This window comes from Salvelinus alpinus, chromosome 31 (genome assembly GCF_045679555.1).
Source record: "Salvelinus alpinus chromosome 31, SLU_Salpinus.1, whole genome shotgun sequence".
Lineage (NCBI taxonomy): Eukaryota > Metazoa > Chordata > Actinopteri > Salmoniformes > Salmonidae > Salvelinus > Salvelinus alpinus.
This window is the reverse complement of record NC_092116.1, coordinates 8,872,376-8,899,967: the sequence shown is the minus strand read 5'-3', so window position 1 is coordinate 8,899,967 and position 27,592 is coordinate 8,872,376. Positions and strand designations below refer to the sequence as shown.

At 42.3% G+C, this 27,592-nt stretch overlaps 1 protein-coding gene across 4 annotated transcripts in view; it reads left to right on the top strand.

Annotated features, from left to right (window-relative positions):
• Window positions 1-24,376, top strand: part of LOC139561857 (protein Dok-7-like) — a 48,917-nt gene extending 24,541 nt beyond the window's left edge. For all 4 annotated transcript variants that reach the window (XM_071379183.1, XM_071379182.1, XM_071379180.1 and 1 more), the window contains 2 exons: window positions 20,493-20,669; window positions 22,651-24,376. In XM_071379183.1, the coding sequence (XP_071235284.1) occupies window positions 20,493-20,669; window positions 22,651-22,787 (314 nt within the window). In that variant the 3' untranslated portion in view covers window positions 22,788-24,376. The remainder of the gene's footprint in view (window positions 1-20,492; window positions 20,670-22,650) is intronic.
• Window positions 24,377-27,592: the final 3,216 nt, after the last annotated feature.

Below are 27,592 nucleotides of genomic sequence, written 5' to 3'. Positions count from 1 at the left end.
AAGTGTCAGAGTGCACTCTGGGCGTTCCTAAATCCAGAGCATTGTTAGATTGTCCATTCGTAAATTCAGAGTGTTTAGCTTTCAGAGCGCGTCACTGGACGCTCTGGCAGAAGAGTAGGGTTGATCCGTGCGTTCTGACCTCACAATGGCAGTCAAGCACCCAAGCTAACTGGCTAACGTTATCTAGTTTGCTAGCTATTTCCAGACACAAATGAGAAAACACCTCACTCTGACCATTTTACTTGCCCTAGCAGAGCTGGTTAGGCTGTCTTCATGTTATCCAGAGCGTTGGTGACTGTAACTGTGCTGCTGGCAACAATTTAATTACGCTTTTTTTGCCAACGTTTACTGACACCGGCCATATATTCAAACGGTGTTGAGCGTTCATAAATTCATCAGTTATTCTGCACTCTGGCACACTAAGAGGTGAGTGCTCTGAAATCGGAGTAACTAGACATAATTAACAATGTCCATTGAGAACGCACAACGACTATACCACTTGGCTAAGAACGACATGAATACTCAAGTCAATAAATGTTGGATAGTTAGTTAGATTATAGTTAATATACTGCCTGGCAAATTCGATGTATTAGTAGCCAACTAACGTTAGGTAACTAGCTAACATACAGGTACATACTGCTGTAATGCTATACGGTTCATAAGGATAGCACAGCTAACAAATTGTCAGCCAACATAACGTGCAACGTAACTTATTTGAAAAATCATTGCTTTATTACTTTCCTCAACATTTTCTTAACATTTGCATCCGGTCTCGTCGGACTTTGTCTGCATATTTTCCGCCACTTTCTTCAAATCTGAAAACGTTGTGAAGCCACGGCCATATTCAGAAGAACTGCATTATGGGCCCTAAAAGCACGGAAATAGTGTCTACTGCTGTCACGCCCTGACCATAGAGAGCCCTCGGGGTTCTCTATGGTGTAATAGGTCAGGGCGTGACTAGGGGGGTTTCTAGGTATTATATTTCTATGTTGGTGTGTGTGTATGGTTCCCAATTGAAGGCAGCTGATAATCGTTACTTCTAATTGGGGATCATACTTAGTGTGTCCTTTTTCCCACCTGCTTTGGGGGATATTGTGTTGTATGAGTGCCTATGTGCGCTACATATTTCACGATCGTTATATCTTTGTTGTTTTGGAAGTCTCACTATCATTAAAATGTGGAACTCTACTCACGCTGCGCCTTGGTCCAATTATTCATACGACGGTTGTGACAACTGCTTCTATACTTCATATTTTGGCGTATTTAGTACGACATCCGGGAACTTTTGGCATACTAACTATATCCATACTATGACCAATTATCATACTACAGTTGTGGCCAAAAGTTTTGAGAATGACACAAATATTAATTTTCACAAAGTCTGCTGCCTCAGTTTGTATGACGACAATTTGCATATACTCCACAATGTTATGAAGAGTGATCAGATGAATTGCAATTAATTGTAAAGTCCCTCTTTGCCATGCAAATGAACTGAATCCCCCAAAAACATTTTCACTGCATTTCAGCCCTGCCACTAAAGGACAAGCTGACATCATGTCAGTGATTCTCTCGTTAACACAGGTGTGAGCGTTGACGAGGACAAGGCTGGAGATCACTCGGTCATGCTGATTGAGTTCGAATAACAGACTGGAAGCTTCAAAATGAGGGTGGTGCTTGGAATCATTGTTCTTCCTCTGTCAAACATGGTTACCTGCAAGGAAACACGTGCCGTTATCATTGCTTTGCACAAAAAGGTCTTCACAGGCAAGGATATTGCTGCCAGTAAGATTGCACCTAAATCAACCATTTATCGGATCATCAAGAACTTCAAGGAGAGCGGTTCAATTGTTGTGAAGAAGGCTTCAAGGCGCCCAAGAAAGTCCAGCAAGCGCCAGGACCATCTCCTAAAGTTGATTCAGCTGCGGGATCGGGGCACCACTAGTACAGAGCTTGCTCAGGAATGGCAGCAGGCAGGTGTGAGTGCATCTGCACGCACAGTGAGGCGAACACTTTTGGAGGATGGCCTGGTGTCAAGAAGGGCAGCAAAGAAGCCACTTCTCTCCAGGAAAAACATCAGGGACAGACTGATATTCTGCAAAAAGGTACAGGGATTGGACTGCTGAGGACTGGGGTAAAGTCATTTTCTCTGATGAATCCCCTTTCCGATTGTTTGGGGCATCCGGAAAAAAGCTTGTCCGGAGAAGACAAGGTGAGCGCTACCATCAGTCCTGTGTCATGCCAACAGTAAAGCATCCTGAGACCATTCATGTGTGGGGTTGCTTCTCAGCCAAGGGAGTGGGCTCACTCACAATTTTGCCTAAGAACACAGCCATGAATAAAGAATGGTACCAACACATCCTCCGAGAGCAACTTCTCCCAACCATCCAGGAATAGTTTGGTGACGAACAATGCCTTTTCCAGCATGATGGAGCACCTTGCCATAAGGCAAAAGTCATAACTAAGTGGCTCGGGGAACAAAACATCGATATTTTGGGTCCATGGCGAGGAAACTCCACAGACCTTAATCCCATTGAGAACTTGTAGTCAATCCTCAAGAGGCAGGTGGACAAACAAAACCCCACAAATTCTGACAAATTGATTATGCAAGAATGGGCTACCATCAGTCAGGATGTGGCCCAGAAGTTAATTCACAGCATGCCAGGGCGGATTGCAGAGGTCTTGTAAAAGAAGGGTCAACCCTGCAAATATTGACTCTTTGCATCAACTTCATGTAATTTGACACTTATGAAATGCTTGTAATTATACTTCAGTATTCCATAGTAACATCTGACAAAAATATCTAAAAACACTGAAGCAGCAAACTTTGTGGAAATAAATATTTGTGTCATTCTCAAATGTTTTTGCCACGACTGTACATACTCAATTTACGTCACAAATAGTATGGTTAGTGCGATTCTTATGAGTATTCAAACACAGCTTATGTGTTCAAAAGACAAAAAATATTTCCAGAGCTTTCTTACATCTCCTAAATATAGGACAGACACTTGAAAACCTTATTCCATATGATTTATGATCTTTTTTTTGCCATTATGAATGTGTTATTCAATGCGTTTCTATGGGCTATAGTAGTGAAGGCCAAATTAAATATATATATATATACATTACATTACATTAAGTCATTTAGCAGACGCTCTTATCCAGAGCGACTTACAAATTGGTGCATTCACCTTATGATATCCAGTGGAACAACCACTTTACAATAGTGCATCTAACTCTTTTAAGGGGGGGGGGTTAGAAGGATTACTTTATCCTATCCTAGGTATTCCTTAAAGAGGTGGGGTTTCAGGTGTCTCCGGAAGGTGGTGATTGACTCCGCTGACCTGGCGTCGTGAGGGAGTTTGTTCCACCATTGGGGTGCCAGAGCAGCGAACAGTTTTGACTGGGCTGAGCGGGAACTGTACTTCCTCAGAGGTAGGGAGGCGAGCAGGCCAGAGGTGGATGAACGCAGTGCCCTTGTTTGGGTGTAGGGCCTGATCAGAGCCTGAAGGTACGGAGGTGCCGTTCCCCTCACAGCTCCGTAGGCAAGCACCATGGTCTTGTAGCGGATGCGAGCTTCAACTGGAAGCCAGTGGAGAGAGCGGAGGAGCGGGGTGACGTGAGAGAACTTGGGAAAGTTGAACACCAGACGGGCTGCGGCGTTCTGGATGAGTTGTAGGGGTTTAATGGCACAGGCAGGGAGCCCAGCCAACAGCGAGTTGCAGTAATCCAGACGGGAGATGACAAGTGCCTGGATTAGGACCTGCGCCGCTTCCTGCGTGAGGCAGGGTCGTACTCTGCGAATGTTGTAGAGCATGAACCTACAGGAACGGGTCACCGCCTTGATGTTAGTTGAGAACGACAGGGTGTTGTCCAGGATCACGCCAAGGTTCTTAGCACTCTGGGAGGAGGACACAATGGAGTTGTCAACCGTGATGGCGAGATCATGGAACGGGCAGTCCTTCCCCGGGAGGAAGAGCAGCTCCGTCTTGCCGAGGTTCAGCTTGAGGTGGTGATCCGTCATCCACACTGATATGTCTGCCAGACATGCAGAGATGCGATTCACCACCTGGTTATCAGAGGGGGGAAAAGAGAAGATTAATTGTGTGTCGTCTGCATAGCAATGATAGGAGAGACCATGTGAGGATATGACAGAGCCAAGTGACTTGGTGTATAGCGAGAATAGGAGAGGGCCTAGAACAGAGCCCTGGGGGACACCAGTGGTGAGAGCACGTGGTGCGGAGACAGATTCTCGCCACGCCACCTGGTAGGAGCGACCTGTCAGGTAGGACGCAATCCAAGCGTGGGCCGCGCCGGAGATGCCCAGCTCGGAGAGGGTGGAGAGGAGGATCTGATGGTTCACAGTATCAAAGGCAGCCGATAGGTCTAGAAGGATGAGAGCAGAGGAGAGAGAGTTAGCTTTAGCAGTGCGGAGCGCCTCCGTGACACAGAGAAGAGCAGTCTCAGTTGAATGACTAGTCTTGAAACCTGACTGATTTGGATCAAGAAGGTCATTCTGAGAGAGATAGCAGGAGAGCTGGCCAAGGACGGCACGTTCAAGAGTTTTGGAGAGAAAAGAAAGAAGGGATACTGGTCTGTAGTTGTTGACATCGGAGGGATCAAGTGTAGGTTTTTTCAGAAGGGGTGCAACTCTCGCTCTCTTGAAGACGGAAGGGACGTAGCCAGCGGTCAAGGATGAGTTGATGAGCGAGGTGAGGTAAGGGAGAAGGTCTCCGGAAATGGTCTGGAGAAGAGAGGAGGGGATAGGGTCAAGCGGGCAGGTTGTTGGGCGGCCGGCCGTCACAAGACGCGAGATTTCATCTGGAGAGAGAGGGGAGAAAGAGGTCAAAGCACAGGGTAGGTTATATATATATATATATAAGAAACCTGAAGGGGTCCTACAATTCCAAATCAAATTGATCCATTGTAAATAATACATTGTATGACCATCTTAAAACAATTCCATGTTAGCGTAGCACCCCCCCACACGCATGCCCAACTAGGAGAGGAGAGGTAAGCTACTGAACTTGATGTAGCAAGAATGATGAGAGCAAACACTTGCACTTTCTCTTGACCTAGGTATTGCATATAGGATGTAGCCCATCTTTTTAGCGGACGATTTGCAAGCAGAGACGAATAAATAGGTTGTCAATATTTATTGAACAGGAAAGGGCTATGTTATGCGTGCGTTACGCCTTTTCCTTTTCAATGATAATAACATTTTTGATTGCAGCTCAATTCACCTTGGTTAAGCGCCCTCCACTTCTTTCCATTACCAATATTTATTTACAGACACTGTGGTAAACAATAGCCTAATCATATTTAAGATAATTTCTTTGGAAAGCCCAAATGCCACGTGATTCTCCACCGATTGAATTGGCAGCCTAGACCTACTCTATTTCATTGAGACCCAGAGCCGCTGGAAAATGTGTGTCGAGACAGGATTTTCCTCTGTGCATTTCAATCTTGCTTGGCACCGCCACACCCCTTTCAAAGCAGCAGCACCAACCGGGCCAGTAATTTCTCAGTACAGTTTTGCATTCCAGTTCAACATTCACCTACTCTGTCACAGTCTACCATTGAAAACCATTGAAGACCACACGCCGAAAAAAATCCTATTCGTATTTGAGCAATATGATTGGCCGTTCAGTCAAGCACCACTATGCTCCGGCGAGTCACCTCTTCTCAAGCACTCGAGCAGTACAGAAATTGATAGCTACGTTGACACAGCACACGCGAGTTGTCCTGAGCTAAAAGAAGCGCCCATCAACCTACTCGCTGAGCTTATTTATTTTAGGGAAAGTGATTTTTCAAAAGTTAAGCTTCAATAGTGAACATACTATTAATATGCTGGCTACTGTTGATAGTCCGCAAAAAGAAAGCTACAAAAATACACGTTAGCATTTGTCTTGGCTAGCCTACTGTAGCCAGGTCGATATCTACTGTATTTTGGAACGCAATTGTTTTTAATTAAGGGGGAGAGTCTTATTTTGAGATATTCATTTTTAGAAAGAAATATGTACAAAAATGTAATTCTAAAGAATAGAGTAATGACTTACATTGCTAAATTATATTAAACTGATGTTTAATACATATCATAATTACCAAATATAGCCTGTTAACTGATGAATATAGAGAGGAAGCATGCCAAGCTATAGGCTCTGCAATGAACCCAATGCGTTTAAAAACTACACCATGTCCGGGACAGTAGAAATTCTGTTCGGGCCAGTAAATGTTTGACCAATGGCTAGCAGATACAATAGACTCCCAGTAATTGTGCTAACGCTAGTTAGCATTGGCTCGCAAAACTACTTCTTAACTTCATACTGCACACAGAGAAGTAGATAAAGGGTAGATAAATGGTCTTATTGCCAATATCCCAAAGTATCCCTTTAATGTTGGACCATGTCATAGCCTACAAATAGGACCCATTTGGGACCTGTTTTGCCTGACCAGGTCATGAGATCTGGAAAAACTCCAGGCCCCAGAAAATAAAATACATTTTGACACACCACTTTTGAACCTGTGGTGCCACCTCTGTTGAGACCACACTTGATCTTGCACACCCAACTAGTAGAAGAGAGGCTACTGAACTTGAAGCAGGGATTGCTGAGAGGGTGTGAATAATGCGTCAGAGGTGCTGTCAATACAATCAGTAGGTCTAGGCTAACTCATAGAAAGCAGAAAGATGTCTGTTTCCAAATAACCTATGAAACAAATCAATTTTTCATCTCAAATTGTCCGCCTGACCGAATGCAGCCCTCTATTCCAGTGTTCTGTCTCACCGTAGACGGAAATGAGCATGGAGAGAGCAAAATAATCCAGTCTGTCATTGATGTTACAGTTATTTGTGGTCTTTGTTTTGTCTGAATACTGAGTCAATCAAAACATCTTCAAAGAGTGCCCTTAAATTGCCTAGACCATGACAGTTCTCAGTTGTCTGTCTCAGCTGAATTTCACCTTGCCCTTTCTGGCACAACTTCCTGTGCTCTCGCTCCATTAAAGTGGATCATTTTGATGAGTCATCTATCTTGAATCAACATATCCCCTCCATCACCTGTTACTCTGTGTGCATGACCGTGTGGAATGGCAGACAGACAGCACCCAGGTGGATTTATACAGAAACCAGATGCAGGGGTCAGAGAGGGCAATGGTGAAGTCTCAGAAGCGGTGACGAGGTACAGACAGGTCTGCGACACCTGGAGTGCTCTGTGAAATTGAGCCAAGCTAATGGACTCTGGTGCCTGACAGGTAAAACTTCATTTGAAGAGGTGTACACAACTTGTATAGAACACCTAAGCATGAGAATAGCATGCTATTCACCTATTATTTGTTTGGGGTGGAGATGTGGTGGAGTTGTGTCTACGCTGTATTCTGACTTAATTCCCTCAGAATTCCACACATTTTATACACTTCAGGGTCCTATTGGATCCAGAATTGGTGCATCGGTACCGCTTGCCGTGCAGTAGCAGAGAGAACAGTATGACTTGGGTGGCTGGAGTCGACAAACATTTTCTCAGCACCCCCACCACTAAACCTCTTCACTCGGCCACGTTCCTCTGACACCGCCTGGTATAGAGGTCCTGGATGGCAGGGAGCGAGCTCGGGCCCCAGTTATCTACTGGGCCGTACGCACTAATCTCCGTAGCGCCTTGCGTTCGGATGCCAAGCAGTTGCCATACCAAGCGGTGATGCAGCCAGTTGTCATGACGTTGCCCTCTTTGGGTACAGCGAGCACCATCCCCCTCTCTCTGCACCCCCCCCCCCCCCCCCTCTCTCTCTCCTACACCCAGGCTGCTGTTAGGCAGGTCATAAATTCCTGGAGGAGATTCTTCCTCATGGCCAGACAGTATAGAGAGAGAGTGAATTTTCATAGAGAGAACAAAGGAATTTCTTCCACCTCACAGAACTTGAGAACTGAACAATATTCATGTTCTGGAGAATGTATAAAAGGTCGGTGAAGCAGCCAGCTACGAACTGGTCCGTTTGGTACAATTTTGTGAAACTCATGAGAGACAATACAGCCACATTACCATAACCCTGTTTATACAAGAGTCTCTGTTGTGGGGCTTGCATCTAATTGTTGTATGGGATGAATGAGTAAAGATGAAACTATTTGTGAAATTATGTAATGTGATTTTAGACTGTTTAATGGAAACTCCAATTCCCTTTGGAGTTTAACTAAGTCATGGGCCCGCCCCATGAGCGCAGACATTGATCTGGAGTCATGGGACCGCCCCTTTCTGCTCTTCCGAATATAAACCCCACCTTGGGAATTTATCTTCAGACCATGCATCTCTCAATTACGAGAGGGCTAAGGTTTGAGCCCATTGCTGAATTCTTAACCATACCACGTGGTGAAACTCTGAGACTATCTAACCGACAGAATAAGAACAATTCTTTGACACTAATTACTAGTCTGCAGCTAGGAATTTGTTATCATTGAACTCGAAGACTGACAACCGGCGAAACTGAACTATCCATTCTAACCACGGCAGAGAGAGAGAGGTTGGACAAACTCTCCAACAGAAACAAACTTTCCAACAGAGATCACGGCGACACACTGAAATATATACAGTGGGGAGAACAAGTATTTGATACACTGCCGATTTTGCAGGTTTTCCTACTTACAAAGCATGTAGAGGTCTGTAATTTTTATCATAGGTACACTTCAACTATGAGAGACGGAATCTAAAACAAAAATCCAGAAAATCACATTGTATGATTTTTAAGTAATTAATTTGCATTTTATTGCATGACATAAGTATTTGATACATCAGAAAAGCAGAACTTAATATTTGGTACAGAAACCTTTGTTTGCAATTACAGAGATCATACGTTTCCTGTAGTTCTTGACTAGGTTTGCACACACTGCAGCAGGGATTTTGGCCCACTCCTCCCTACAGATCTTCTCCAGATCCTTCAGGTTTCGGGGCTGTCGCTGGGCAATACGGACTTTCAGCTCCCTCCAAAGATTTTCTATTGGGTTCAGGTCTGGAGACTGGCTAGGCCACTCCAGGACCTTGAGATGCTTCTTACGGAGCCACTCCTTAGTTGCCATGGCTGTGTGCTTCGTGTCGTTGTCATGCTGGAAGACCCAGCCACGACCCATCTTCAATGCTCTTACTGAGGGAAGGAGGTTGTTGGCCAAGATCTCGCGATACATGGCCCCATCCATCCTCCCCTCAATACGGTGCAGTCGTCCTGTCCCCATTGCAGAAAAGCATCCCCAAAGAATGATGTTTCCACCTCCATGCTTCACGGTTGGGATGGTGTTCTTGGGGTTGTACTCATACTTCTTCTTCCTCCAAACACGGCGAGTGGAGTTAGACCAAAAAGCTCTATTTTTGTCTCATCAGACCACATGACCTTCTCCCATTCCTCCTCTGGATCATCCAGATGGTCATTGGCAAACTTCAGACGGGCCTGGACATGCACTGGCTTAAGCAGGGGGACCTTGCGTGCGCTGCAGGATTTTAATCCATGACGGCGTAGTGTGTTACTAATGGTTTTCTTTGAGACTGTGGTCCCAGCTCTCTTCAGGTCATTGACCAGGTCCTGCCGTGTAGTTCTGGGCTGATCCCTCACCTTCCTCATGATCATTGATGCCCCACGAGGTGAAATCTTGCATGGAGCCCCAGACCGAGGGTGATTGACCGTCATCTTGAACTTCTTCCATTTTCTAATAATTGCGCCAACAGTTGTTTCCTTCTCACCAAGCTGCTTGCCTATTGTCCTGTAGCCCATCCCAGCCTTGTGCAGGTCTACAATTTTATCCCTGATGTCCTTACACAGCTCTCTGGTCTTGGCCATTGTGGAGAGGTTGGAATCTGTTTGATTGAGTGTGTGGACAGGTGTCTTTTATACAGGTAACGAGTTCAAACAGGTGCAGTTAATACAGGTAATGAGTGGAGAACAGGAGGGCTTCTTAAAGAAAAACTAACAGGTCTGTGAGAGCCGGAATTCTTACTGGTTGGTAGGTGATCAAATACTTATGTCATGCAATAAAATGCAAATTAATTATTTAAAAATCATACAATGTGATTTTCTGGATTTTTGTTTTAGATTCCGTCTCTCATAGTTGAAGTGTACCTATGATAAAAATGACAGACCTCTACATGCTTTGTAAGTAGGAAAACCTGCAAAATCGGCAGTGTATCAAATACTTGTTCTCCCCACTGTATATATATTGATTGCAATTATTCCCGAATGAGTGAGCGTTCATGTGCAAAGGATTAGCATTTCAATTGTTATAATTATCACTTTGTAGTTTCTTTTATCTCCGTCGACCCCCACTTTCCTTTTTGTCAACCAAGCCACGATACCGGTTTATCCCACTAGGGAAACTCCACTATCATTTCCTTGTAACTATCTACTGTTTGTTTGTGTGCATTTCTGTGATTATTTAGTTAGTAAATAAATTATTTAAGACAATTGATGTATGGATGACTCATAGTGAAGACTGGGTTCGTGGAGATAACCAACAATTTACAACGTTTGGAATGAGACTAACGTGAGGTAAAGAATAATTCATTAATTGGAAGACAAATTGATCAGATTTTAAAATATCTGAAAGTTATTTTAGGAAAATTATAACTTTGTAATCTGAATATTTTCCTTGGTGCCATGACTTCCTAGTTAATTACAGTTACATGATTAAGTTAGTTTAATCACCTAATAATAATTACAGAGAATTTTTTATAAAAATAAGTCTTCAGTTTAATGATGCCAAAGACACGACACAGTCTAGAAGCTCTCAATGGTGCAGCTGTAGAACTTTCTGAGGATCATCTGGCCCATGCTGAATCTTTTCAAATCAAATTAAATGTTATTTATCACATGTGCCGAATACAAATAGTGTAGACCTTACTGTGAAAGGCTTACTTACAAGCCCTTAACCAACAATGCAGTTCAAGAAAATAGCTATTATTTACTAAATTAACTAAATTTAAATCATAAAATCAAATCAAAAAGTAACACAAGAAAATTACATAACAATAACGAGGCTATATACAGGGGTTACCGGTACCGAGTCAATGTGCGGCGTTACAGGTTAGTCGAGGTAATTTGTAAAGTGACAATGTATAGATAATAAACAGAGAATAGCAGCAGTGTAAAAACAAAGAGGGGGTGTCAATGTAAATAGTCTGGTTGGCCATTTGATTAATTGCAGTCTTATGGCTTGGGGGTAGAAGCTGTTAAGGAGCCTTTTGGTCCTAGACTTGGCGCTCCGGTACCGGTTGTCGTGCGGTAGCAGAGAGAATAGTCTATGACTCGGGTGACTGGAGTCTTTGACCATTTATTGGACCTGGATGTCAGGAAGCTTGGCCCCAGTGATATACTGGGCCGTACACACTACCCTCTGTAGAGCCTTACGATCAGATGCCGAGCAGTTGCTACACCAGGCGGTGATGCAACCAGTCAGGATGTTCTTGATGGTGCAGCTGTAGAACATTTTGAGGATCTGGGGACCCATGCCAAATCTTTTCAGTCTCCTGAGGGGGAAAAGGTGTTGTGCCCGTTTCACAACTGTCTTGGTGTGTTTGGACCATGATAGTTCCTTAGTGATGTGGACACCAAGGAACTTGAAACTCTCTTTAGCTTGCCTGGTAGGCTCGCGTCACTGGACAGCTCGCAGCTGGGTTTCCCTTGGTAATCTGTGATAGTATCACCTTTTCCACAGTGTAGTTTATGAAATGCTGACCTTATAACTTTCAAGAATGACATTTGGAGAACCAAGTAATAGGCTTCTGTAGCCATGCTCAAATGACAGTAGAGCGCCAAACCTACCGAGTTGATTTATGATTTCTAGAATGTTTTAATTATAGGCCCTGACTTTTCACTGTCTTTTTTTACAAAATGTGTTTTGTGTTAAATTAGCCACTATCAGTAGCCAATGTTAGTTATACACCCACATACATTTATATCTGTCACTTTAGTGTTACTTTCCATACATTTTGCATCATTGCATTACATAATTAGTTTACCTTTCTTTCCCCTGTCATGTTCGTGTGGTTGTTCCTGAGGATCGCTAGCAATAGTGGATGATATTAGGCTAACGTATTACAATTTGGCAAATCATTTAGGCCAATTTGAATCAATATGTAACGCAGACCATATGTAGCCATTTAAACCTGGAGCCTGGCGCATGGTTCACGACGACTGGACTGTTGTCATCACAGTTCCATGATTAGTAAGGATAATTAGGGTAGGTTTATAGCACTACTGTTCAGCCCCTATTGTACACTTTTCTCACCTTCCAATATTTCATCGATTGAACAATTACATTTGACAACTTTCAGGATGAATCAAACCACTCTTTTTTTATTCACCAATATATTTTGTGCATTAGTCTGTAGAGACAATTCAAATAAAATTTGAATGAAAAGGTACACCAAATTTGAAGGGATGGCTTTAGAAAATGTACAGAAACCCCATTGAATGAAAACTCTGTTGGCCAGCAAGTGGGAGGGTTTTCAGCGGTTGAATTAAATGTATTCAGTGCACGCAAGAGAACTACGCTGAGAAGGAAAGGCATGCGTAAGAAAGGAGCACGTTTCCTCTATCTGAGTGCCTTACCTAACATCTGTAAATCGCATTACAGAATGGACAATAGTAGGTGAATGCACAGTAGTGCCTGTGTCGGGCTAGCTTTATGCATTGAAGTATTGTACAGTACAGTGAGTCAGAACTTGTTTTGTTAACACACTGTACACTTCTCAGGCCTCTGTCTGCTTCCATGTCTGAGTGGCTCACCTCACCTGTGCCTTTGAAAATTGCTGAGAGGTTCACTCTGGCTTTGTATTTATGTAACTCAGTAACTCATGTTGCATAATGAACACACATTCTTGTGCTGCAGCTGTGAGAAGAACACACACACATGCGTACACAGGGGAGCACAGGGCCCTTCCTGATACGTCCCCTTAGTCCTTTACACACCTGTTCTAGAACTATCCTTACCGCTGTCTCACATTGGCACCACATCCATCACTCACTCCACCGCTCATTTGCCTGCCGCACCTGGCTTTAGTTCCCATGTCACCTTCCCACCCTCCTCCTGTTGAAGCCATAACATTATTCATTAGTGCAAGAACTCCCTCTAGAACTCAGAACACTCTTTAGGACAGGTCTTTGGTCATGAGCACTGGGGACAGTGTTGTTAACCTTACAAAAGCATTAGCTGTCTAGCGACTGTACATTTTTATGCCCAACAACCTGTGCTGCATAATTCCTTGAGCTTCTCAAAACTGGCCACCTTTAGCTCCTTATTAAAAACAACCGTTCTTCTCAAAATTCACAGAACGTCTGTGACAACATAATCTTTCACATGGGCTCAATAAAACAAATCCTCACTGCCAGTGTCCCCAAACAAAAAACTAGCATAGAAGCACAGAGCCCCTGCTTACTGCATCAGCACTGACCATTGGCACTTTGTTCTAAAAGCTGGAGCAGTCGACTGTGCTGAGCTCCTGACGCTAATCTTAGCCAGGGGTTACCTCTGTGACATCCACTTTCAAAGAGAATCCACAGAGCGGTGCTGCTTCACAAAGAGCCATCTGCCAAAATGGCCTCCCCCATGCTGGGCTAACTCTGTGTGAACGCTGTCTAAAGGGCCCCTGCACTAAGCTGTGGGCATGCCCACTGTTGTAATGGGCAGCCATTATGGCCTGTTGTGAATGTGAGGGCCGGTTAATGTGATCAATTAGGCATCAGACCTCACAGATGATGCCAAAGGACAGACCCGCAGAGACTCTGGCAGTCTCTAATGGCTTCGCAATGACTGTGGAGAAATATTGCCCTGTAACTGTTGGTGCGCAGCTGATTAGGGGGTCCATGTCGCCATTTTGAAGGATTTAAATGGAATGAAGGAAAGGAATCACTGTAGAAGTAGCTTTGTCCGAGCCAGAATAGCCCACAGGGCAGGAGCCTATTTCCTGTTTCTGTAGCGTGAGGCAGCTTGATGTACAGGTACAGCCTCTGCATAGGACACTAGTACTCTAACAGAATTGTATTTACCTTATTAGTATGCATGACAGTACGTCCGCGCAAATTGTTTAGCAAAATCGTAAATTCCCCGTATAGTATGTGAGGGCTTGCAAATCTGACCAATCTCCCCACTATTTCCCGCATAAAACAGTCAAATCATTGCAATATTTTTGCATAGAAATGACCCATCACCGCAGAACAAGAAGATGGCTCGCAATTTCAACCAATCGCTGCACATTTACCTCATAATGGTAAAATCAAGCAAGCCACACGTCAACAAACGCATTTTCGTGACAAATTGGATAAAAATCATTGCATATTGCCATGCAAAATGTCAGAATTGCCGCAGCAAAATCAAGCATTTTTGCCCGCAAATATATATTTAAAAAATCGGCCAAATCCTGGATGGCATGAGGAATACTGTAGTTTGACTGTCTTGAGAGAAGCTGAACGAAACAGAGGCTTGTGTCAAACACTGTAGGCAGTGGCGGATTTAGATATAGGCGACATGTGCAGCAGCCCAGGGCGGCACGGGGCGCCCGCACAAATAAATTCAGAATGGTGACATTTGCGCGATCGGTTTTCTATCGCTCATTTGCACGTCACGTCAATAATATCATGTCACCGTGTGGAACTGTGGGTCAATTAACCTTGTCGGAGTGGGCGCTCTGATTCTAGTTTGTGAGTTAGGCAGGCTACTGCCTGGGAAGGTCTCCCACTCAGAAGTACGAGATGGGGAGGGGGCGGGGGTAGGCTGACCTCAGGTCTCCCCACTGGAAGCCCGAGGTAGGGGGAGCGGGGGAATCTATCAAATAGCACACCTCTAACTTTGTACAGTACTAATGCAATTAGTAAAATCAGCCACACTACGAAATGCTACCAAATAAACAACAATTAATTCATAATACTGTGAACATATAGTTTCACAGACATATTGTTGCATTTTTTTCTGGTTTGTGCGAAATCATTAAGAATAATATAAAACCAGTCTGCACACCACCAAGGTGAATTGGTTTAGTCTTGACTCTTGGTTGATAGTGTTTGGGGATGGGTAATGTATTGATGCTCGAGTGCCAAATCAACACAAATGGATAAGAACAGGTCTAAGCCATCAGGTGCCCAGTTTAGGAAAAAGAGGAAAGAAGAAGAGGAGAAACGTGCAAAAGATAAAGGTTTGCAGCTATGTCATCTCTTTATGAGTATAATATTATGCATGTTTGTTAGTCTATGTTGCTATGTTGCTTGCATTGCTATTACACATAGGGCGACAATATGATGTTTTCTGTCCAACTAGCTTACTTATTAACATTGGATATAATTTCACACAGTTTCATCATGATAATGTGTGTAGCCTGCAGAAAAACGATTACAACCTAACTAGCACATTATTGATTTAGGTAACTTTCATTGAGGTGACATCATAAAGGTTTTCTGTGATTGTATTGACTAGGTCCTGAGCTCAGTCAGGGGAATTTCCAATGCTGTAGGCTAACTTCAAATATGTCTATATTATGCTGATATTTTGTATCTTTGGTGATATATTGAGTCTTTTGGGGTGTCTTATGCCAAGAATTAGCCAAGGAGGTTGTATGGTTCATTTGGTTCCTATTCTGAAAGTTTGATCAATTGTGCATAATGACATGTATATTTAATTGTGCTACAAATGTATTTAGGGTGTCAGACTCATATACTATATTTCAATGCAAATTCAGGGGCACTTCTGAAATATTTTGGAGAACCCTCTGGCACTGGCCAGGATGAGGAGCCATCCACCTCCTCAGCCACACAGGCCTCTTCAGAAATGTTGTCTGAGACTGAGGATGAGGATGAAGACCCATTTGCTTCCACTTCTCCCCAGCCTGATTCTTGAGGTGTGTGTGTGGGTACACGCACATGTGTTTATGTGTGCATACCTGCATAACATAAACAAAATCAATAATGTCCCTTTTGCAAAGTTTTAAGTTTCCATTTTGTAGGTAACAATGATGATTTTATAATTACTGGGTATGTATGTGGGATGTTCCACCACTATAAATGCTGTGAATAACGTGTGTAAACTAATGCCCATGTGATGTCCATTAGAAATGCCTGTAGCAGCATCCCCACCAAACCCTGCTGCTGAGGATGAACCACTGACTGGCCTTCAGTTCTCACAGACAGAATTCGGACACAGCTAGTTTGCAGAGGACCAAGTGAGGTACCACCTAACTTTGTTTTCCCAAGGAATGAGAGTGATAGAAGAAGTTGCCACCACCAGTATTTCAGGAAGACCTTGGTGAGTCGTGAAAAAATCCCTAGAAGTTGGTTGGTGTATTCTGAAAGAAACAACAGCCTCTTCTGCTTCTGCTGCAAACTCTTTTCTGGGAAGAAAATGTATTTAGCAAACTCAGGACTGACAGACTGGAAACATGCAAGTTCTTTGCTGACTTCACACGGCAGCAGTCCAGAACACCAAAACTGCATGAAAACATGGAAAGAACTGGCAATAAGGATCAAAAAAGGGGAAACAATTGATAAGCACAAGATGGCACTTATGTAGGCTGAGAGGATAAGATGGAGAGAGAGGTGTTGACACGTCTGACTGCTATTGTGCAGTCTCTGGCAATTAGACATCTGGCACTAAGGGGACACACAGAAACACTGTACTCTCCATCAAATGGAAATATCCTCAAAGAGGTTGAACTGATGGCACAATTTGATCCAGTCATGAAAGAGCACCTTAACTGTGTCCAAAAAGGGACTTCAAGTCACACCACCAGCTACCTTGGCCACCAAATACAGAATGAACTCATTGATTTGTTGAGCAGCAAGGTCATTTCAATAATGGTGAGTGACATCAAGCTGGCAAAATTCTTCTCTATCATTCTAGATTGCACCTCAGATGTCGGCCACACTGAACAGTTGTCAGTTGTGATTAGAATTGTGTCACTGAAGGAGGAGCCCCACATAAAGGAACATTTTATGGGAGTTTTGGAGGCAGAGGAGTCCAAGGGCCAACATTTGGTATCTCTGATTCTCAAAACATTAGAGGAGCTAAAAATTACTTTTGAGGACTGCAGAGGACAGTCTTATGATAATGGGGCCAACATGAGAGGCAAAAACAAAGGTGTCCAAGCCAGACTCCTGGAAATGAATCCAAGAGCTCTATTTGTGCCATGTGGGGCTCACACTGAACCTGGTTGTGGCTGATGCTGCTAAAAGTTCTGTCGATGCCACAGGTTACTTTGGCATCTTACACAAACAGACACCTTGTTCTCAGCCTCCACACAGCGATGGGCCATCCTGAAAAAACATGTGGACATCACTTTGAAGATGTGGACTGAGACAAGGTGGGAGAGTAAAGTTAAGAGTGTCGAGCCACTGCGGTATCCGGCAGCAACGGTGAGAGAGGCACTTGATTGAGGTGAGGGATCAAACCAAAGAACCTGTGATAAAGATTGAGGCCCAGTCCTTGTCAGAGGAGGTGGGATCATACCACTTCAGCATCTGTACAGTGGTGTGGTATGACATCTTAAGCCAGATCCAACATGTGAGCAAGCTGATGCAGTCTCCCAGTATGCATGTGGATGTTGCAGTCAGTCTCAGAAAGACAGAGCGAAGTCTCAGCAACTACAGGGCATCAGGCTTTATGGCTGCACAAACTTCAGCCAAGGATATTTGCGAGGGAATGAATGTAGAGGCCGTTCTACAACAAAAAAGTCTGAGGTCCACAAAGAGGCACTTTTCATACGAATCATTTGATGAGCCTTTGAGTGATGCCCTGAAGAATCTGGGGGTGACATTTTTCAAATGTGTGGTTGATGCTGCAACCTCAACCTGCCACCTTGGAAAATGTGGGAGGGAAGTTTGGAGTGCTGTCAACCTTCCAAAGTCTCTCCAATGAGGAGCTGACAGAACAATGTGAGGCCCTTAGTATGACACTGCACTATAAAGAACACTCAGACTTGGATGGCAGAGAGCTGGCACAGGAATTGAAGAACTTGCCTGACTTGCCAGATGGCAGTTGTGCAATTTAGTTTGTGTGTTTCTTGTTTGAAGTGCAATAGTGTAATAATCAGGTTCTCTTCTTTATAAGTGCGTTATTATAGTTGTGTATTTGTGTGATATAGGATTTCTGCAATTTAGTTTTATTTGTGTGTTTTTTGTTAGCAATAGGGTAATAGTGTAATAATTTGATTATCTTTTTTATTTATATACTACAATTTGTTTCTATTTGTCTTTGTTACTTCTTTTTGATATTTATGAGTCTTATTTTTGTATTTATTTATATAGTTTTAAATGTTATGATTATTTATTTGTGTTGTTTCAAATGTCTGAATAAAAGGTTTTATCCTAGTTGTATCTGTGAAACATTTGTATTTGGTGCTTTTAGATCCCGAAGGAAGCTAGCTAACTTTACTGCAGGAGAAAGTGATGTCAATCCTCCCATGATCTGTTTAGAGCTGTCTGTGTAGAGATATATCTGTTTTGATATCCCACTGTTTTCACAGTCAGACGCACAACATAACTGTTGTTTTATATATAAAGGGCCTTTAATGCAGTGTTTGTTCTTTCATAAAATGGCCCCTGGCTTTAGAGAGTAGCTAGATACACTGACCTAGAAAGATGATTTTGATGTGTGGATTTAACCATGTTTACTAAAGAAGAGCTGCTTCCAGTGTTTTGCATCTTGCCATTGGTGGTAGTAGATAAGTAGGCTAGAATAGCAGATGTAGTCACGTTAACAGTAATGATTTACAGTGCCTTCAGAAAGTATTCACACCCCTTTACTTTTCCCACATTTTGTTGTGTTACAACCTGAATGTATAATGTATTACATTTAGCCTTGTGTCCCAGACCTATACACAATACTCCATAATGTTAAAGTGGAATTTTGTTTGTAGATTCTTTCTAAATTACTAAATAAGGTCAGGAATGAAAATGTGCTTAACAAATCGCATATTAAGTTGCATGGACTCATTCCGTATTCAATAATAGTGGTTAACATGATTTCTGAACGACTATCCCATCTCTGTACCCCACACATACAATTATCTGTAAGTTCCCTCAATTTGTTGAGTGTTGAATTTCAAGCAGAGATTCTACCACAAAGACCAGGGAGGGTTTTCAATGTCTCGCAAAGAAGGGCACCGATTGGTAGATGTGTAATTTTTTTAAATAAAAAAAAGCAGGTGCTGAATATCCCTTTGAGCATGGTGAATTTATTAATTACACTTCGGATGGTGTATCAATACACCCAGTCACTACAAGATACAGGCGTCCTTCCTAATTCAGTTGCCGGAGAGGAAGGAAACTGCTCAGGGATTTCAAAACACGTAGAGTTTAATGGTTGTGATATAAGAAAACTAAGGATGGATCAACAACATTGTAGTTGCTTCACAATACTAACCTAAATGACATAGTGAAAAAAAAGAATTCTGTACATAATACAAATATTCCAAAACATCCATCCTGTTTGCAACAAGGCACTAAAGTAAAACTGCAAAAATGTGGCAAAGAAATACACTTTTTGTCCTGAATACAAAGCGTTATCTTTGGAGAAAATCCAACACAACACATCGCTGAGTACCACTCTTAATATTTTCAACATGGTGGTGGCTGCATCATGTTATGGGTATGCTTGTCATCGGCAAGGACTAGGACATTTTTGGGGGGATTAAAAGGAAAAGTGTTGACACCTACTGTAGCTGATAAAAAGCCACTTCTCTGAAATGCACATATTTTAGCCGTGGTCTATACCATTGTATGAATAAGACATTGAGGTCAATGGCACTCAGCAACCCAGCAATGTAGTCCTCTTTACCCTGAATGGCTTTCAGCTTTATGACAGGCAAAGCACTTTGGAGACCTCCTCTTATCACTATGCACATCTGAGAGCTGGTTCAAAACGTGTTGATTGAACATATTGACTCTGTATTTCTCTCATTTGTGTGTTTGGCAGAAAAGACTTTCCTGACAAATGAATATAATAGACAGCTATTGGTTGTATAAACATTTTTCACAGCATTTCAACTGTTCATCAATAAACTATGACTCTAGTACTGTGTAGTACTATGTATAGTATGTTCAGTTGCACACATTTGCTAATACATGCTTGTAGGTCCTATCAAACAGATGGAAGACATAGGCTTACCTGTGCTAATTAGCTGTCTGTGTCTCCGAACACCTGTGTGTAAACGGAAGACGGACAAACATGTTGTCGGCTGCAACTGTGTTAAAACCGTATATATTTTGCATTTGTGAAGTTATTTTGATGTGATATGTTTCTAGAACTATACTGCAATTGAGAATCGATTCACGTTAAGATGAATTATTTGGCTGTTTTGCCTACCAGAGCCAATTCTCCTCTTAACAGAACATGTAAGGTCCTTGGACCATAAGGAGTAACGTGAGGCTCCTTTAGTCCATTATTGGGCTAGCATCACCTGTGCCTGCTGATAAATCGGCCTCATTAGGCCACCCAGACAGATTTGTGGTTGAATAACATCCTGGTATTTCTTCATTGGCAGGGGCCATGTTTGTGTTCCCGCCAGAAATGGCGGCTCCAGAAAGACCCCGCGGTGATGGAGTGACCTACGTCAATATTCCCATCAGCCCCACGTCCAAGAAACAGCTGAACTACATGGAGCTGGAGCATCAGGAGCAAACTGGGGTCAGGGGGACTGGCCAACACCTCCCAGGACAGAGTAAGGGCCCATTTTCTCAATAACAACCAGTCTTTTGTAGGTAACTGGTGGTTTGCTCTTCTGTGGTTCCAATGTCTTTGATCTTGCTACAAATTTTTCTATAGCCAATCGACATGATGTGCCTCTTGAAGTGCAATAGTGTACATGCAGGTACACTATATTCAAAAGTGATGTAGTCAAAGAAAATATAAAGTGGCAAACATTATATTTCTTGTGTGAGCAGAGTAAGGGCCCCACATACTCAAATGTGACCATTTTTATTTTAAGGTCCAATGCAGCCATTCTTTTTAATCTCAATATCAATTTATAGGTACCTTACTGTGAATGGTAAAAAATAAACAAAAATTGCTTCTTAGCAAAGAGCGTTATTTGCAGAGAGATTGCAGAAAGATTTGGAACTCTTTCTTATTGGTCAATTAACGGCCCAGTGCAGTCAACAATTCAGCTGTTCCTGTGTTTTATCTAATATTGTACAACAGCTGATGAAACTAACACTGTAAAAGTGTGAATTTGATCAGTGTTATTTCCTGATAGTTGCTGGTTGAAAATACAATCGACACAGAACATCTAACCAGCAGGTTTGCATGGGTGGGAGTTTTGGCTTTCCATGGTGACACCATGCAGTACATTGGTTAATAGACCAATAAGAAAGAGAGTTCCAAACCTCTCTGCCAATAACCTCTAGTTTTCAGATTTCCCCTCCCACTTGGCGTCAGTTCAACATCTGGTTTTGATTTATGTTTGGTTGTTGTCAACTAACGTGAATTCAACATGAAATCAGCAAAAAAATTCACCATGTCATTGGATTTAGTTGAAAGTTTTGTGAAAAAAAGCGAAATTCCCATACGTTGATGACTTTTTAAAAATCCAATTAGTTTTCCACGTTGTCATCGCATTGAATTAAAAAATGTAGAACGTGGAAAGTTTGATTCAACCAGTTTTTGTCCAGTGGGTCCCCACTCAAACCACTCCCACAGAGTCCAAGTCAAATTCATGCTTGTACCCAGAAATTATTTGATATTGATATAAAAATGGCTGCATTGGGCCTTTAACTAATTTACTGTCCGAGATGTCAGCAGGCAGGCTAAAACTCCATCCCCACCAAAACAGGCTGACATTTCTTTTCAAACAGCTCTTACACTAAAAGTGCATTATCATAATTTTCACAATTTCACAGTATTATTCTAACTTCATAGTGTGGAAATGTATATAAATCACAGGAAAATCCCGTTTTTGACTGCACTGGGCCTTTCAGATTTCTTGTTTTTTTGCTCACACTAGAATGGCAAAGAGGGACAGAAGGGGGAAGAGCGACAGGGTAGCTTGCGACCACTAGCGTATCGATTCAAATCAGACTCAAGAGACTCATAGTAAATTATACTTCTCAATTCGATTCCCGCTTAGTCAGAGATAAGAAAATAACCCTTCAACGATCACGTTGATTGCTCCCCGTCTTGCCGAGCGACACTCAAGCTGCTGTCATCAGGTGCGGGGATGCGATAGCACGGTCTAATAACGTCGTTACTCTCCGGGAATATGAGGGACGCTCTTGCTCGATGCGAGAAAGGTTAATTTCCAATGTCATCTTGACGGTTTCTGTCACTTGGAGGAGTGTGCCAGCATAGCCGAGACGGAAGGTCGTAGGGCGTTCAGAATACCGCGATGAATTCACTTGCTCTAATGGGGTCATCTTCCCAGACTGTGTTGTGTGTGTGTTTGTTCATTTTTCCACTTCATGAAACTGCCTGGAGAACGTATAACTGAAGCAATGGTTGTTAATGCTTCCTCTGTAGTTCACGGACAGGGAGATATTGCTGTTCTCTCTGATTTGAATGATAATCGTACATAAGTGTGGTCACTGTGTTTTTGAATAAACCTCTCTACCATGTTTATTTTATTTTTATGCATGACACCCTGAAAGGAGGGTCAACAATACTCATTATTACTCATCTCATAGACTGCTTGTTTTTTCTCTCTACAGGGAAAAGTTCCACTAAATATGCCCAGATTGACATCACTGCTACGGATGCCGCCCACAAAACGGGTACCCAGCATGCCCTGGGGCGAGAGGAGGGTCTTCACACCCTGGAGCAGAGGAGGAGGGGAGTACCACAGTGACATTACACCTCCAATCTTGACCTACACAGGGCCTCTGGCCCAGACCAGACTGTTGTATAAATCTCTGGAATTCACCAGAAACTTGGATTTCCTGGGGCACCTCCAGCTGCCATGATGTCAAACTCTTCAGAGATCTGCCACATTTGATTTCTCTAACATCAATTGTTGACGTCTTCGGACAGTACTGTCATTCTGCAATCACGAAAGCAACATGAAAACAAACTGTAATTAAAAAGACAAAAGCTGCTGCATGGATTTAAGGGATGTAAGGGGACATTTCAATCCCTTGTGGAACCAGACATCTCATTAGAAGGCATCACTGTCACTGTCACAGCCCTGGGCAGACTTGGGAGGAGTGGGGGGCTGAAAGTGCCAGTCTTGGAACTGAGTCATTACCCAGGCTCAAACCCCCGGAGGAGCAGTGGGTTTTTCACAGCCTCGCCTGTGCCACCCCTAATCTAATACAATACGGTTAGAATCTAGTTTGGGGGAGATGAGGAGGGAGTTGAAAAAAGCATCACCCTCCATAACTCCTCTCTGATTATCGTTATACTAATTCTATAGTGTTTAGTTGTATGAAAGCCTTGACTGAGGCCTTTTGAAAGAGGCTCGTTTAGCACAGGGCCAGATAGATAATGGATAATCAGTCTATATTTATCCTGTACAGTACATGCAGTCTTACTCATTCAGAATGTCGAAGCTACAGCGACGTTCAACAAACTTTTTAAGAACTTTATGAAGCTAATACGACAAAGTGGGCATAGACGTTCCGGCGGTGTTTGTATACCAATGAGACCAATGTGATTAAGCCCTCATTATCGGGTTGTGGTTACTCAGCCCAGGCTTGTAATTGTTCCGCGTTGGCTAAATGAACTTTGGTTGGCTTGAGTGTGCCTAATTGCCCGTTGTTGACCACATCCGTAGCGTTCGTTTCTGGGCGCTCTTCATTTGTTTTTCAACTTCACGGTTCACGTGGCTTCGCTGAGGGACAGACAGACAGAGCTTCAGCAACATACACCCTATAAATAATTCATTGGATTTTTTTCAGCTTCGCAGAAAGGAAAAATGAAAAACAATATCCCGGAAATGTTTGTCAGAAGCGCCTGTGGCCCCCCATTATGCAAACGTATATCTTAAAAAAATAAAAATTTAATAGCTATATAATTTAAGACAGGAGTTCCTATGTAAATGGAACCTTATTGGAATAGAAATTTCTTCTTGTCTGTATTCCCTACTGTGTGTTGAACGTATGCGTTTGTTTTGCTGATACTTTAGACAGTCATTATTTTATTTGTGATGTTAATGCAGTTCTCATTATATTAGTACATATATCACTTTTTCATATACGCAAATGTAACCTTGTCTAGAGAGAAATATATTTGTATTAAAACCAATATAAATTTCTCCAGTATCTGTAAATACATTTCCCTGTTTCTGTTCTAGATGTCTTGGACTGCCATACATTATATATTTGAAGATAATGTGTATGTACAGATCAATGTTAAGAGTTTTACATACGATGTCTGTATTTTTTCAAAAGCCTTTTATTTGAATATTTTATTTATAACAAATAACAACCATTGCTTTGACGTGTGAGTTCATTTCTTTATGTACTGGTTCACTGATTGGACTATTTTTATCCTCATGTGGCTCATTGAACATAAAGCCAATGGTTACACTGCACTTAAAACAACCTTTACAACCAAATGGTTGTTTGTTTTGGTTGGAGTAAAAGAGTCTAGTCCTGTTTATCATAGGGACCGGATGTTGGAGCTGCCTTAAGGGCAGTAAGTAACAGGAGGCAACAGAATTCAGTGCAAAAGTGTAAGCAATCCAATGGATATTTACATCGGACTACAAAAAATATTTACAAAATAGGCAGATTCGCAAATACTGTCAAAACACTGGTTTGAATTAAATAAAAACCTCAAAATCAGGCCTACTCTGCCAAAACAACTATAGCAGGTTGGGGTATACCAGGCCACCCCACATTAAAAAATATTATAGTATACTATGGCATAAATACTATAGTATTCACTGTAGTGTTTTTGCAGACTTCACTGTAGTATTCACTGTACTGTTTTTGTGGACTTAAGTCAGCATGCTGTAGTATTTACTGTACTATACTGTAGTATTTACAGTTAACTATAGTGTAACAGAAAATAGTACTATATATACTTTAGTAATTAATGTAGAGTTTTTGCAGATTGTAGTATACTATAGAATTTACTGTCGTGTTTACTATAGTGGTTTTGTTTTATTATCTTTGACATTGAAGTTGAAGTGTTCTCCTTGAGAAAACCTACTGGATAAATACTAAAAGAGTACATTTTCCATAACTGGTAGGTAGGTAGGACTGGGGTCTGAACAGAGTTCAGGTTTCTCACTTATGGGTGGCACAAATTGGGATATGGGGGAGGGGAATGGGCAGGACATTTACAAATTAAATACTGTAGTATTTACTATAGTTAAAAAAGTATAGTGTTTTTGCAGACTGTAGTGTTTTTGCAGACATTACTGTAGTATTCACTACAATGTTTCTTTGCCGATAATACTGTAGTACCACACATGTTAGAAGGATACTACAGTGTGTTGTATAGCATTCTACAGTATAGTCGAGTTTCCTACAGAATTCTATAGTAAGTACTGTAGTATTCTATAGTAAACTGTACTCTTTTTTTCATGTTGTTCCTCCAGCTCATACTGTATACCTGAGCTAGAACAGAAGTGAAGCACAGCACTTCTGATAAACAGACAGCTTTATCCCAATGGGGTGATTCCGCTTCAAACCAGGCCAAAAAAAGATAATGATTTTTTCCCACATTTAATCCATAGAATGGCCCTTTCGAGGAAGGATTGTTAACATATATTTGACATTTGTATCTAAAAGCAGATACAGACAGACATGGAGCCCCGAGACGCGCAAATTATAAACAAAGGAAACATTACTAGGCTATAAAACGTATTTCTCGTAAGAGTAGCGAGTGTTCGTGTGCATTTGAACATCACATCCACTTCGAGGATTGCAAACTGATATTTTTACTGCATGAAACTGAAATGTGTGCTAATAATTTGACCAAACACTTCCTTGATATGTGATTAGACCTGCGAACACATCTTGAATTCTAGTCATTCAGGCCTTCATGTAATGCATGTTTTAATGTTCCAAGTAGAGTAGCTTCTGGCTTCCATTCTCAAACAAAATCGATGCTTTAGAGAAATGCCTTAAAAATGCCTAACTGACTATCGCCCCATTGCACTAACCCTTGTCATAATGGTGCTTCGAGAGGCTGGTCATGGCCCACATCATTATTATTACTACTACATCAAGACCAGCATGCCAGACACACTGGAGCTGGGCTGCAACATGATATCATAGAAAAACGTGATCCTGTGACGTTTTTTCAAAAAGATAAGTCTCATGATATATGACGCTTATGTCATTACATTGCATTCAATGGAAAAACATGAGCGTCACAGCAGTTGAAGCTTAGGTCAATACATTACATTCAATAGGAAAATATGAGTGTCACAGTGGTTGATGCTGAGGTCAAGACATTGCATTCAATTTAAAAAAGTTGGTGATAAAGCTGCAATAGGGATATTGTTTAGCGACTCAGGCAGACAGACATATACACCCATAAGACAGACAGACATAAACACTCAAAGACAGACAGACATTCAAAGACAGACAAGACATGAACACTCACAGACAGACAGACAGACAGACAGACAGACAGACAGACAGACAGACAGACAGACAGACATAAACACTCAAAGACAGACAGACATTCAAAGACAGACATGAACACTCAAAGACAGACAGACATTCAAAGACAGACAGACAGACAGACAGACAGACAGACAGACAGACAGACAGACAGACAGACAGACAGACATGTACACTCACAGCCAGACAGACAGACACAGACAGTATCAAGTCAATGTAAAATAATGTGACCAACGTAACCCTGTCTGTCTGTGAGTGTATATGTATGTCTGCCTGTCTGTCTGTGTGTGTGTGTCTGTCTGTCTGTCTGTCTGTGTGTCTCACCAATTTGCCCATTGCAGCTTTATCACCAGCTTTAATTGCATTGAATACAATCTATTGACCTAAACATCAACCACCGTGACGCACATTTTCTTCCTATCGAAGGAAATGTATTGATCTAAGAGCCAACTACTGTGACGCTCATCTTTTCCTATTGAATGCAATGCAATGACCCTACTGTGACGCCTACCTTTTCCCATTGAATGCAATGTATTGACCTAAGCATCAACTACTGTGACACTCATCTTTTCCCATTGAATGCATGATGCATATCTATCTTTTTGCAAAATCATCACAGGAAGTTTTTAGGCTGATACTAGGCTGGGACCCACTCCAATTTGCTTACCCATCCAACAGATCCACTCAAGATGCCATTTCCATCTCAATCCACACAGCTCCATCACACTTGGACAAGAAGAACATCTGTGAGAATACTGTAGAGCCCACTGCTCTACTTGTTCACCCACGACTGCGTGGCGAAACACGACACCAACTCCATTATCAAGTTTGCTGATGACACCGAGGTTGTAGGCCTGATCACCAACAGCGATGAGATGGCCTACAGGGAGGAGGTCAGAGACCTGTCAGTGGGACCACAGTGGAGAGAGCGCTTCAAGTTAATCGGCATCCACATCACAGAGAACTTGACATGGACCCACAACACGACAACTTTAGTCAAAAAGGCTTAACAGCGCCTCTTCTACCACAGGTAGAAGACCACCGCTGAAGAAATTCTGCATATCCCCCGAACAAT